At 40.8% G+C, this 15,200-nt stretch overlaps 1 protein-coding gene across 1 annotated transcript; it reads right to left on the minus strand.

Annotated features, from left to right (window-relative positions):
- Nucleotides 1–6,371: 6,371 nt before the first annotated feature.
- Nucleotides 6,372–14,560, minus strand: si:dkey-29p10.4 (tripartite motif-containing protein 14). The gene is made up of 7 exons (XM_006782614.2): nt 14,269–14,560; nt 11,479–12,431; nt 10,396–10,491; nt 8,206–8,454; nt 8,080–8,102; nt 7,565–7,719; nt 6,372–7,426 (listed from the first exon to the last, which is right to left on the minus strand). Exons 1-7 carry the CDS (start codon nt 14,516–14,518, stop codon nt 6,882–6,884), a joined length of 2,271 nt encoding a protein of 756 aa, XP_006782677.2. The 5' UTR covers nt 14,519–14,560; the 3' UTR covers nt 6,372–6,881.
- Between the last annotated feature and the right edge of the window lie 640 nt (nt 14,561–15,200).

Below are 15,200 nucleotides of genomic sequence, written 5' to 3' on the forward strand. Positions count from 1 at the left end.
CCCTATTAGAGCACTCGCTCTCGCTCTGCAGGCCTCGCTGTTGTTCTTAGAGTATTTAAAAGTAGAATGGGAGGGAGAGCCTTCAGTTTTCTGTTTTGTTTCCTTTTTGCTAAAGCATATAGTTAGGGCTGGACCAGGTGACCCTGAATCCTCCCTTAGTTATGCTGCAATAGACGTAGGCTGCCGGGGATTCCCATGATGCATTGAGTTTTTCCTTTCCAGTCACCTTTCTCACTCACTATGTGTTAATAGACCTCTGTGCATTGAATCATATCTGTTATTAATCTCTGTCTCTCTTCCACAGCATGTCTTTATCCTGTTTTCCTTCTCTCACCCCAACCGGTCGCAGCAGATGGCCGCCCCTCCCTGAACCTGGTTCTGCCGGAGGTTTCTTCCTGTTAAAAGGGAGTTTTTCCTTCCCACTGTCGCCAAAGTGCTTGCTCATAGGGGGTCATATGATTGTTGGGTTTTTCTCTGTATCTATTATTGTGCGATCTACTGTACAATATAAAGCGCCTTGAGGCGACTTTTGTTGTGATTTGGCGCTATATAAATAAAATTGAATTGAATTAAATTGAAAGCACATGGCTAGCCATCACTGACATCATTAAGAAACACTCTGTCTTTGACTGTCATATTAATGAATTAACAGTAGTGGAGACATTTCATTATTTGTGAATGTAGTCCTAGACAGTCAACAATTAACCCAATACAGGAAACATAAAACAGTAGAAAGACACAGAAGGTCTGTTTCTCTGTGTCTGAGTATGGAACAGCCAGCTTTGGTCAGAACAAGACACACTTCTAGAGGTTAAAGCAGAGACATCAAGAGCCACTCCTGTTTCTGCTGCTGGAAATGAAGTTGATTAAGATTAAGTGCCAAGAACAGCCTCATCTCTGCAAATACTGTTTAATTAAATGCTAATAAGGTCAGTGCAGTGTGCCAAAGGACAACAGATGGACAAAAAGAGCCAAAAAGTTTATAAAGGAGCACAGATGGTTGGAAAGAAAATCTGTCCAACTCTTCGCTGACTGACAGTTCAATGAAGTGTAATTATCATCATGGATTAAACCCAGCACATTTGGCACTCCATATGAAGACAATATTCTTCTTCTTAGCATAATATAGGGATTATCTTTCAATAAAGCCAGCGATGAAGGGGAGTAAAATGTAAAATGAGACACAATGCTGTATCACAACAGAAAGCAATAATAAATAAATATGTATAAGGGACAGCATGTATACAGAGTTTTGGGGAGAGTTTTCATACATGCACTTTGGGGTTTGTTTTGTTTTGCTCCAGGACAGTTGGACATGAAAAGTGGAGAAGGCAGAAATACAGGTTGAGGTCAGGCCAGTCAAGTTCTTCCACACCAAACTCACTCATCTATGTCTTTATGGACCTTGCTTCATGCACTGGTTATGTCATGTTATGTTGGAACAGGAAAGGGCCGTCTCCAAACTGTTCCCACAAAGTTGGGAGCGTGAAATTGTCCAAAATGTTTTGGTATGCTGAAGGATTAGGAGTTCCTTTCACTTGAACTAAGGGGTCAAGCCTGAAAAACAAACCCACATCTTAATCCACCCTCCACCAGATTTATACTTATATTTAATGCAGTCAGACAAGGAAACCGCTAAACCCAGACTCATCTGTTAGATTGCAGGAGTAGAGAAGCATGATTGGTCACTCCAGAGAACACGTCTCTACTGCTCTAGAGTCCAGTGTTAGCGTACGTTACAGCACTGCGTTGACTCTTAACATTGTGCTTGGTGATATAAGGCTGCGATGGAGCTGCTTGGCCATGGACACCCAGTCCATGAAGCTCTCTACGCACTGTTCTTGAGCTAATAAACAAAGTGGAAGCTAATTCCCAATCGCTTCCAATTAACAGCTGAAGGGTATGAGAGCAATTGTGACAAAACAACCAAAAATTAAGAATTTTTAATGTCAAAGTTAGAAATTACAACAGGCAGCAACATGTAACTAAATAAAACATCAAGTATACTGAACGTCAATCTCTCGAGACAGCCTGAATCCCTTCTACTAACACGTCCTTGAACGAGACACTGAATCCCAGTCACTTCCTGAGGCTCAGTCTGAGCCTCTGACCTGTATTCTGACCTTCCTGCAGAGGGGCAAAGTGAAAGAGCAGCAGGACACATATATAAATAAACTATGTGAAAGATACTGCTGATATTCTGAGTGATCATAGACTGGGAGAGTGGGATGGTAGGTCGGATGAGGAGACAAACTGGCACCGCAGCTGACAACAAAAAGAGGGTAACTAATGGTGCTGCTGTTTCTTTGTAATCTGCTACCATGTCAATCGTTGAAGACAGAAATAAATTTACATTATAAAGAATCTTATTGTTTGCCATTCGAGTGTCTGCACTGTGCGTGATTCTTAATTCTCCACAGAATACAGAATAAAAACGTTCTTTGTACATTTCCATCATAGTGACCAGCCATGCAAACAGATGTGAGATTTGGATTTTTATCACTCGCCCAGCCCTGCCTGTCGGACAGATGCAGCAATAGACTTTCTCATGAAAGTCGTAAGGCGTACATTCTGTAGAAAGTAAATTGATTTGCCTGGGGAAAGGTGAAGGAAGAAAATGGGCACGCCACTCAACAATAGGCTCAGCATTTCTTGTGTCTCAGATTTCCATGAACTGTTCCAAGCCTGGCAGATGACCAAGTCAGACACGTCAGTCTCCCAGCTCACCTGAGCTCACCAAGTGTTGCCATGCCAACAGAAGACATGGCCACATGGGTAATGTACAGACTGCACCAACCACTGGTCATACTTCCACATTAAGTTTTTATAGTTCCAAAAATTCTATGGTTAAAATTCACACAGAAAAACACAACACAGAAAAAATGTTTTGGGGGAATGTGTGGAACTCTAACATTAAAGAGTTACGTGACCAGTATTCTGCCTATGGTGTTTCCTTAGCAGGTACTAAATTTATATCCTGAGATAAAGAGCTCATAACATATCAAACCATGATTTATTTGATACCCCTGACTTTTTTCATGGAAATTAAAAAGGTAAGTGCACTTCATTAACTGATCATTAGCAAATATAAGGAAAGACATCAGCAATAATCTGAGAAACAATTGTTGTTGCCCACCAATTTGGGAATCCACAAGTGGGGGACATTCAAGACAACTGCCAATCTTTGTAAGAGTTCCAGACTTACCAGCAAAATCACCCCAAGGTCAGAAAAAAAACCCAGCAGCTACATCTCAGACTCTATGGGCTCAATTTACCTTGCTCAATGTTGAGATTCATGGCAGTAAAAGATTGAACAAGCAGTCTTTTTCTAATTGTACTAGAGAAAGACTTGCCTCTCAAAAAAGAAGCTGCATCTGAACAAAGCACTTCTGGAACAATGTCTTTGGGACATCTCATCTACATCTCATACCAACTCTAAAGCACGGTGGTGAACGGGTGATGATTTGCGCTTGTTTTGCGGCAACAGGGTCTGGCCACCTTGAGATCACTGAGTTGACCATTAACTCCCGTGTTTAGTACTCTAGAGTCAATGTGAGGTCATCTGACTGACAGTTAAAGCTTTGCCTAAAGTAGGTCAAGGAACAGCAGAAAGGACAGAAATGAAGCAGCAAATATACAACAGAATGGCGGAAAAGAAAATAATCAAGGTCTTGCAATGGTCCAGTAAAGGGAGACTCAGAATATAATTACTTCAAGTTATTGCTGCTAAAGGTGGTTACACAAGTTACTGAATTGTGGGGTGCACTTGTATTATGACTGCACATCTAGTTCAAAGTAGTTGGACCATTTTGTTAAAATCTCCTGTCTGAAAATTTGGTCACATAATATGAACAGTTTTCATTGTAACAGAACAAAAACAGTAACAGAGCAGAATTAAATACAATTTTAAACACAGGAATGAGTTCTTTAAGGTTAGCTTGATTCTTAGGATAAGACTATTTTTTGTAGTTATGCTCTAGTCTTTGCACATCACTGGCAGGCACTAGAGTAGCCAGTAATGCATTCAATTAAAAAGAAGTTTATTGAGCCTGTTTGAAGGAAAACATCAGATCAAAGACTTTTTTTAACGAGCACCCCATGACACACGTGTCTTCTTTACACCAAAACTGAAATTTAGTATCTTTGGCTGCAGTAGCTAAATTTTTAAAATATAAAATAATCAGAGTATTTGATAGATGGATTAGAAAGCACAGCTGCACCATGAGAACGTTTCTGTTGTAGAGAATCATTTTTGCATCCAGATGGTTAGAAGAGTGTTTGATAATTGAGGAAAAACCTTGAGGACAACAGTGAGTGCTGTTTTTCTGTGATTCATATTGAAAGGTTATACATAGGAAGTGTAAAGAAAAACCAGAGACACCTAATTATGCCATGTTACTGTACCATAGATGTAGATTTTCATATGCTCCAGGGAGCTACAGTATCCCCATCAGCATAATGAGAGTGTTTGACTTATCTTGAGCCAAGAGGTAAAGGTCGACTCAGGCACATTGCTCCATGAAAAATGCAACTTGAAATGGTTACTGGTCCTAGCTCAGTAAATGAGGCAATTTGTGCTGCACGGTCCTATTATTTCCAGTTCCACAAAGAACAACCTTTGATGTGACCTAGAACAAATTTAAATGTTACCAAATATCAAACTTTGAAAGCGAGCTTGTTTAACTTTTAAGGGGGCTAGCACAAGGTCACCAGCAAATAAAAAACAAAAAGAGAGAGAGAGACACAGTGGAGGAGGAGTGACATTCTGTGGCATTAAGACAGTTTAAGTGGAAGTCTTGGTGCCTTCCATCTGTTTGACAATCTCTGACCCTCAATAATTTCATGCCATTCCACTTTCTTCCCTGATAATGATGATAGATAAAAGCTTGCAATAAAAAGGGAGAAGTCGCAAATAACTTGCAAATAAGACCTGTTTTGACCCACATAAGGTGCTACTTTACCATGAACGAGCAGAACAGAAGAAGCATGTTCCTACATTTGCACAGGATATTATTGCAAAAGACTTTTCTTAATACTTCCCCAGGTTTAGAGCTCTTCTAATTAAGTATTGATTTTAAAAGCTGATTTGAAATTGAATGGAAATAGCCATGCGAATTGTTTTCTTTACTTTGTAGGTAATCTGTTTAAGTCAAAAAACTATTGAATACAAACAATGCATTTCCCAAAGTAAGCTCATTACTTTCCAAGTGCTTATAGTCATTTCTGTGCCTTTTCAGTCACATCGACAGAATTAAGTAATTACCGTGCACTGACGTGCCACTGACATGCTAATTAAGGGATTTGATTCTATTCCCATAGACACAGCAGCCAGTTATAGAAGAGGGGATCTTAATATGAAGACATTTTGACAAGTAGACACTTTGGCTGTTATGTTTTAGATGTGGGAAACAATGGGGATCATTAATGAAGACCTTGTCCCTTTATTTAGCCACACAGAGATTTTTAGGGCTTCACATCACATTCATTTTATTTCTTAAAGAAGATGTGCCACGTTGTTCTACACCAACATACCATGTGCTCTAGCCTATCTTATTGAGGGATAACAATTGCAGAAAAGCTTGCTGAGCGTGGCTGACAGACCACTAGATGGACAGGGAGAGGAGAATTTAATTATCCCGACTGTTTAAGCCTCCTCCTCCTCTTGATCTCTCACAGAAATGTCTCGCATCCTGCCTCCGTGTGCAGGCTAGAAACGACGAGAAATAAAGCAAAACCCACGTAGGGTTTGTGATTACCTTTGGATCGTGTGTCTGCAAGTGTGAAATTGCTGTCATGCTTGGATGGAGCACCTGCTCAGATTCAGGTTTCTTAAATGTTTGAAATTACATCAATAAAAGTCAGAAGAAGCTGATGACATTGTGGGGAAATGTTTTTGTTCAACTATGTAAAAAGAACTGTAGCCGTTTTCTCCAGGCCCCATTTAGACTTTGATTCGTTTTCAGTTATATTACATTTGCTACTTTAATAAGTTTGTATCCACTGTGATCCACAGACAGCTGTCCCTGAACCACTGGCATTCAGTCGCTCGACCAATCATCCAGAAGGAGTTTATGTAAATACCACTTTGATCCCACTCAATGACGTCAACTGCGCAGACCCCTAGTCAGAATAAATGAGCCACAGACTTTGCAAAGAAAAGGACAATTTAACATCTGCTTCGGTCTGCCATCCTATCAGGGGTTTGTGCCAAAGGCAGTGTTTGTTGTCAGTAAAGCTCCCATGCTGTGGGAGCAGTGAAATTTAAAAGTTAGCACACCAACTGTCACCTGTTGTGGGGAAACACATCACCCACTCGCACACCTGTGTTTCTATTTAAAGGCCCATGGGAAGAATCATGGCACGCAGTAATGTAGCTTTGGAAACTCTGACAGTTTATTCCAGTAGAAAGACAAATGAGTCACAACAGGAGCAATAAGGATGACAAAGACGAGATATGTAAAGTACAATCTGAAGATTTTAAAAAACAAATATTCAAAATAGAAACACTATCCAAAATATTTGTGTATTGATCATCATTGATAACTTGCCTACCACTTAAAAACATTCTCATTTGTTGATACATCATCTCAAAACAAAAACCATTAAAAAAGTCTGGTCTTTCTATTAAAAAAAAATACTACCAGTGATTGACTGTTACATGTAAGGTATATTGAATAGGATTTCTATTTATTCCAGTTCTTTCAAATGATGTAAAAATCACATTTACAGATCTTTGCAGAAGTCAGGGAATGTATGCAGTGTACGACAGATCTATCATCCATGAGAAAGTTACACAACAGTGCATTTTACTAAAAAAGGCACCACAGATTGATGAAGTTTGTAAATCAATCAGCAGAACTGATATGGTGCTTCTGTGCAGTTTAAGACTCGAACAAATCACAGATAGACAAGTGTGTTTTAGACACAGAAAAGGCTGGGTAAAGAGGATTAGTAAACCTCTGCTTGTAGGAATGCATTAAAGCTAGACTGCCCCCTGGTGTCACATTAAAGAATGATAAAATACCATCTTCAAAGTCAAGGAACACTCCTACCCTTTGCAGTCCATCTGAATCCACAGGAACTGATACTTTATTATGGAGGGCCTCTACCTTCCTTTTGTCACAGGCCAGGCACCAGGAGTAACTGTTGAACCCCAGACGAGAGTTGTCCTTTTGGCCTTTCCTCTCCATCTGAGCCTCACACAGCCCCACCTTCCATCGGCCATCATCCACGGACACGCTCACCTCCCAGTACCAACGCCCCCCCTCCAGTGCTAATGAGGAAAGGACCTGTGGGAAGGAACTGAAGCGAGCCTCGTGCTCCGTGTAAGCCTGCTGAGCATCGCTGTAGGTCACCGTTCTGCTGTTATCAGACAGCTGCAGCTTAGGATGGGCCGTATCTGAATCCAAGAGGGGTATGGTGCCATCTGTGTACACGATTAAAGAGGAAGAATTTAGATGAGAAAATTAAGACTAACTGAATATCCTAACACGTGTATTTAGTGCTGTGGCGTAATTAGCTGTGTGAGCTGTATAAACAGTAGTATAAACAAGACATGACTTACAGAGGAGCCTGTTAAGATCTCTATCTTTGCTTTGTGTATTGATGACAACTGTGTCCAGTCGCTTCTCTGTCCACTGCTGCAGACACCTCAGCCGGGGACGATTCACTTCCTCCGGGGCCTCAAACTGCTCCACGTAGCTCCCCATCTCACCACTCCTGATGAAGGAGAACTGAGTCAGTAATGAGCCCTAAGACTATCGTGCAGCAAATTGCACATATAAATCCAATCTCCATTTCTTAGATGTGTGTACTTAGTGTGTGGGATTTGTACCCACAGCACAAAAGTGTCACATCACTTTCCAAATCAGCATCCCTGCTGATTGCATTGCAAAAGAACTTTTAAAGTCAGCTTTTACCAACTAGGGTGAGCTAACTAGTACTTTCATTAAAATAAAGTAAACGACTATGCAGCATGTTTACAAAACTGATTTTCTGGGAGCACATTCAGCTAGTGAAATGTTCAACAAGAGGACAATTTTACCGCTGCAAAGCAGAAGTTAAAAGCAAATTACTTACAGCTGGGCAATCTTGCTGTATTCCTGCAATGTCAGCAAAAATAAAAAGGCATTTTACTACCTAAACATTAATAATTCAGCAGTAAATATATGCATATATTTTTTAAGCCAACAAAAATTATCTGACCATGATGAAGGCCTGGTCCTTAAAAGAGTTGTCGCCTCTGGTGTCAGCCAGACTCTCCAGCGTGTGAAGGCCTTGTTGGATGGATTGAAGGGAGCTATGGAGGTGGCAGAGTTTCTCCTCTAGTCCCCCCAAAACTCGGTTCTCTTCCTTCTTCACACACTGAAGAGCCAGTTGCTCCTCCTGCTCCAAGGCCTCTTTGATGGTACTGTACTGCTGCTTCACTCCTGCTTGTGTGTCACTCAAAACCTCCTAGACAGACACAGTATAAATATATGTAGTAGTATTGCGGTAGTATTGCATTTCTTTGCTGTTAGTTATTACTCATTTCCGATTACTGTAATTGTCGGGGTATAAGCCGCTACTTTTTGCACAAGGCTTGAACCCTGCGGCTTTTAGTCAGGTGCAGCTTTTCTATGGATTGTCCATGATTTTTGTGATATCGTAAGAGGATTTGTTTTGTTTGTTCCGCTGTTGTACGGCACTACGTTGCCTGGCGGAAGGATCGGGGTTCAAGAGTGGTATGTTGGTCACATGTCCGTCCGCCAGGCAACGTAGTGCCGTACGAAGTAGCGCGAAAAACAAACTTCAAAGTAGCGCTACGCGTTCAGCATGAGGCGTGGATGATGAGCGGCGATAAAGTTGCGAAAAGCAAGTTAGGCCCAACTCCACCAGTGGATTCTGACAGCGTGGAAAAGTGTGAAAACATCCACGATCACCAACGGATTTCGAAGGGCTGGACTGCTGCATGATGGAGAGGAGGAGGTCACCGCCACGGCCCTTCAGAGGGTGTTCGACTCTGACACTGACAACGAGGATTTGTTTGGTTTTGAAAGTGACAACGAAAGAGAGAAGCGGAGAGTGGATGACGAAGCCATCCTGAGCCTGTTCGTATCCGACACTGGAGAAGAGGACTTTGGTGGTTTTAGTGCGCAGAAAGATGGTGGTGAATGACTGACTTTTCTTCTTGTTAAAGCTGTGTCACTGCACCTGAGCCTAAAAGGTAGTCCGAATCTATTTTTCTGGTGTGCTGTAGGTTATTGTTATGTACTACATTTGTTACTCATTTATGAAGCACAGTACATGTTTTGTACTTGTAATTACCGGTACTTGTACATATACCTAAAAAGTTATGCAAATATGTACCCATAACTTGTTTTTCAAAATATTAATAAAAGTGATGTGTCTCCAAACAGCCATCTCTTTCCTGACAATTCCCTTTGTGCATATTCTCTTACACTATGATCAACATTGAGTCAACATTGAAACACCTGCGGCTTTTAGTCAGGTGCGGCTAATGTATGTACAAAACAGGATTTCCCCCTGATTTTAGCTTGTGCGGCTAATATTCGGGTGCGCTTTGTAGTCCGGGAAATACGGTACTAGTATACCGTACAACACTTCAGAAATGCAAAGATTTCAACGTAAGATGCTTTTCCAGTCTATTTAAATTTCAAACATGGCATTTTTATGTTTTCCTTTTTTGTATTAACTGGTTTCCTCAGCTCAAAATAAAATCCAGATTGAGCAACAGAAATGACTCAAGGCTGCCTCCTAAGAGTCGGAAGGAAATGGCAACACTCGGTAAGTCGTAAACAGAATGGTCTCTGCAGAAGAGTTTGCACGGTCAAAATAACAGACAGGGAGACAGACATCTGCATGGCCCCTCACAGTCATGGTAACATTTATCCCACTTGGACTTTAGCATACTTGCAGATGGGGAAAAAAATTACTTTAGTATGGCCACTCACTTCAGTGTTAGATCCTATTTAAGAGTTGCTGCAACTTAATAAAGCTTTGTGCTGCAATGTAGCACCCTGGGACTAGTGCCCTAAAAGTACAAAAAAACAGCTCGTCAATTAATCACTTGAATGAATGACTATTACTCAAGGAGAAGTATTTAGTTGGGGAGAGCAATTGACCATGAACCCTAACCTAAAAACCTTAAGCTTAATTTCTTTACATTTTCAAACAAAGCCACCTAATATTTGTATTACTTGTATAAAGTCTTCCTATTCTGACATGAAACAAAGAACTGGAGAAGTTTATTAACTAATTTTAGCCAATTATATGCACTTCTAAAAAAAACCCTTAAATTTCAATGCAATGGGTGTGAAAGAAAATCTCTTGTAATTCTTAGCAGCTAAGCAGAACGAACGTATGTATATTTAACAACAGACTTAGCCAACTCACTTTGAAAGTCTCTTTCTTCTGAGCGAGCTCAGTCACTCGGTCCTTCACTTGCTGCTCAGCCTCTTGCAGTTGTTTGATCTCTTCTTTCAGGTTTCCCTGAGGAAAAATGTCCACAAAGATTTAAAAACAAGTCACGAGTCTATCGCTTTGATTATATCTATATTTAGCCACAAGTGCTGTATGCTCACAGCTGGACAGTTACATATTTTTTGTTCTTCAGGCTATGTTCTTCGCCACTTTGAATTTGAAGCAAAGTAGTTTGAGCAGATTCTCCAAAATATAAAGTCCCAAGATGTATTTTGAGAAAACCCTAAAATGATGAGGGTTATTTTTAATAAGCTGGTAGCTTAGATCAACTGAAAAACATTATTATTTTGTACTAAATTGGATACAAATGGCTGTTGCTTGCAAAACCATTAAGGTACCCCTCTAAATCTCTGATTGTCATGTTTTCAACTTTGTGAACCATATACATTTTCCATGTGAATAAACAGACCTGTGTTTTCTCTGCTAGGGGCATCAGTGTAAATTGGAAGATAACAGACTTCCTACAATACATCTAGAAGTTACATAACGAATGATTAGTTAAAAATGGCTGTCAAAATAGCAAGTAAACTCATAGGAACGATCATTCTATATTCAGATAATGCACTATCATAAATGGTCAAACAAAAGACTGAAGATGCATGACCACACAGAAAGACAAGAGAGACAACTAGATAATTTTGAATAAAATTAAGAAACCAAATATCAGGAAACAGAAACAAAGATTACTTTAGAGACCGGCTCACCATTGCCAAATATAACCCTGCTTACAGATCATCATGGGCACAAAAAGTAATTACGGTGGTAATGATTTTGTTTGTTGTCTATCTGCCTTGTGTTTGTGTGCGTGTTATTCATGCAGTGTTTGTTTTCACGTTATGCTTGTCGGAACAAGCAGATGAGTTGAAATATTTTGGGATGTTTGCTTCTTTTTCGTTTTTACCCCATGTGTATCTGTGTAATTATTCCTTATCCGATTATCTTCAGGTACTATGCACTGAAATCAGATCTCGCACGCATTAAGTCAGCAGCACTCACCCTGAGCTCTCTCTCTGCCTCCCTGATGCTGACGCATTCGTGGTCACGATGGGAACCTATGACGGTACACACAGTGCACACACACACTGCACACTGCCGACAGTAGATACGGTTTATCTCATGGTGATCCTGACACCTCCAGAGGGAAATGTCTTCCACTGGAGAAACCAGGGTGTGATTTTGGAAAACTGGGATGTCCAGGTGGGGGCGCAGGTGCTCTGAACACATGGAGGCCCCGCACACCAGACAAGTCTTCACTGCAGACTGACACCGAGTTTTAGGACAATAATGACAGGGCACAGGGCTGGCGCTTTTGTTTTCTGCCCTGGAGACGATGCCAACATGACTTGAGGATCCTGAAGCGGGTAAATAAATTTTGCTTGGAATCGGAGATGATTTGCCAGCATGGTGCACAGGAGGCTTATCTTTTCCTGGAGTTGAGGTTGCAGGAAAACTGTGAGAGGTGGGAGTTGACAAAGGCTTCTTTGGTGTCACACATACCCCTGTTACTTGCGGGTCTTTCTTGGGGGTTGCAGGAGGAGGTGCATCACATATGTCGACTTCATTGTCAGAGTCATCCAGTATGATGGCCTTTTCTGATTTATGCTGGACTGAGATGGCTTGTGGCCCATCGCTTGCAGATGCTCCATTGCTGTCAGAGTTCTCCTTGGAGGTTGAGCCTTCACCCTCTTTAGATTGGGAAGATTCTGGTTCTACTACTTTCTTAGATGTTTTCACGGCAGTTGACTCCCCAGTGTTATTTGACAAGGAAGTGGTGGGAATCTCTGTGTCACTGGGCCATGCACGGGGGCTCTCGACAGTTGTTCTCTTTGCTTCAGGCTGTTCAGGTACAGGTGCGCTGGCCTTCCTCTTTCCAAGGAGTCGGCTGGTGAGCGATGGCCTCCTTAAACTCGAGTCAGATGTACTTTCTTCATTGTTACTGGTGGATGAACCTTAAAAAATGCAATAAAATATAAGCAAAACTGTTTTTAGAGAAGGCTGAGTTTGCACTTTCATAGCAATGTTTCATATAAACACCTGCATGCTGCTTTCTGCAAGCACACCTGCCCTCACCTCCACTTTAAGCAACTGAGGAGAGTGTACTAACTACTTAGGAGTTCTGTGATGATGTTGCCTTGTAAGGAAGGAAGGTAAGCAACACAGATGTAACTGTTCAGTGCATTAAAGGTGCTGCTTACACTCATGATCACACGTCAGAAAGAGACTTTTAACCCTACTGTCTATTTGCTTTAAAAGAGTTCAAACTTTGATCTCAGAGTTTTAATTGGACTTTGATCTGTGACACTGTAAACAAATGCCAAACACTGCTCCCATTAAATTACACAAGAGCTAATGTTTTGTTTAAGATATTCTGTTTTAAACCTTGTGACAGCAAGAAACAAAGGAAATTTGCTCAAGAACTGTAATACAATCAAATTCTGAGGTACCTGTATTTCACTTGAGTGTTAAATGTTATACTACTTCATAATTAGACTTTATTTAAGAATGTATTATGGGTTTTTGCTCCCCCAACTTTTATATGAAAGGCATTTTACTGGTGATTACTAGGTGAATAAGTTATTTAACTATTTATAGCTTTCTCTCTCTGTGTTAGTCCTGGCAACCAGGATGTACCTCGTCTTTCACTCGTTGTCAGAAGGGATAAGCTCTAGCACTCCTGTAGGCCTACGTTGGATAAGTAGTTAAGAAAATGGATGGACATGGACAATGCTGAAAATTGTTGCTTAGTACTCTAATCTAAATCTAACAGTCTCACAAAAAACAGTTAAAGATGAATATTTCTAACTACGGCAGATTAGAAGATTAGAGCCCAAATGGTATAGCAGTTGGCAATTATGTATAATCTATCACAAATAGAGTGGTAGTCCCCTGTCTGTTGCGCTTTTTAACAACATAATATAACACCAAAGAAATGCTAGAAATAGTATTATTGATTTTCTTTCCTGCAGGCTGCATCCATTGTTAAGCACATGTATTTATTTACCTTTATTTACCAGCACATGTATTTATTTACCTTTATTTACCAGCACATGTATTTATTTACCAGCACATCCCATTGAGATTAGATTTGTTTTACAAATGAGACCTGGCCAAACAACATGACACAAAACGCAACAACTTAGCACTGTTTGCAGTAGGGATGTGCATGACTACTCGACTACATGACCAACAGACAAGTGGTGCCTTCACCTGAAGATGCCACTGGTACAATTGGGCTCTAAAAAAAAAAAGACACCAAAAATATAGTCTTTTAACCTAAACTGCGAGTTCTTCATTTCACATAATGATGCGTCATTGTTATTCATCAATAAATGAATACAATCGAAAAATATGTTACTTTATCTGTCACTGGTCATACATGCACATAACAAAGTTCTGGTTTGCTAAAACCATTTTTCCGCAAATTAAAGATTAGACCATCATGTGCTACTAGTTTTATAGTACTTTTACGTGCCCTAAGGTTGATCAAATGGTATCTTCCATTTAGAAAGCGCAACCTATTTACTATTTATTAAGGTCTTTGAATTAGAAGTAAACTAGTGAACATTTACTAGCTACAGCTAGAATGCGATTATAAGTATGCAGTAGTCCGTCTAGTTTACAGTACTGAACATATGCGTAACGCCCATTTTGCTTGTGAGCGGGAGACCTCTGACGTTAGCAGCTAGCATTAGTTTATAACCCCGCTTTCACGTTTGTAGTTTTAAGGGCCGTTATTTCACTCGTCTGGTTACAATTTAAATGTTAACCTAACCATCTTAACCGTACCTGCAGTGCTGCGAGGCTGTGCTTGTCCTCTGGGAGTTGGTGACCGTATCAAACTGCTATGAAACGGCAAAGTCTGATACTCGGTTTTACACCTCCACTCCGGACAATGGTACGGCCCGTTCGGGTTAATGCTCCACAAGTCACCAATGCATCGCTGGCAGAAACTGTGGTTACACTTCAGAGTAACCGGGTCCCGGGTCAGCTCGTCGCAGAGAGGGCACCTCGCTGGAGTATCCAACGATGCTCCCATTTTGTTTTGCCCTGTTTAGTTTCTATTTCCGCGATGACATGCAGCAGCAGCAGAGGCGGAGCCAAATATTTGAATCTCGCTTCCCCCCTTTGGCAGTGAGTTAAAGGTACAGTCTGTCGAATGCAGATGCATGCAGATGTGATATCTGCTCTGAAGTTTGATCTTAATGTTTAAAAAAAGGGTCGGGGGGGTATATTTTTCATATAAAGTCAAGAACATTGACTGGTTCTTAGCACTTTTTTACTCTGCTTAAACACTGAAGCGCTTAATACAACATGCCTCATTCACCAAGTCATCAACCTTCTTAGATGGCCTGCTCTCCATCCGGAGCTACACCACCCCATTTAGTATCTCAGCAGATGAATATGAATACAGCCTTTTTATGCCAAACTCATTCTGTGGGATATCTCTTCCACAGTGTGCTGTCTGTCCCGCATCTCTCCCCTCAGCCCCAACCTTCCCCTCAAAAGCAGACGGCTACACCTTCCAGAGCGTGGTTCCACCAGAGGTTTCTTCCTGGTAAAAGGGAGTTTTTTTTAATTCCCACTGCTGCCAAGTGCTCACTCTTAAGGGTTTATCTGAATTTTGGTGTTTTTTCATTATTGTTGTAGAGTCTTTACCTTGCAACATAAAGTTCTTTAAGGCAACTGGGTCTTTTATGTTGTGCGATATTTTAAAAAAC

This window comes from Neolamprologus brichardi, chromosome 7, assembly GCF_056152115.1.
Source record: "Neolamprologus brichardi isolate AB-2024 chromosome 7, ASM5615211v1, whole genome shotgun sequence".
Taxonomy (NCBI): Eukaryota; Metazoa; Chordata; class Actinopteri; order Cichliformes; family Cichlidae; genus Neolamprologus; species Neolamprologus brichardi.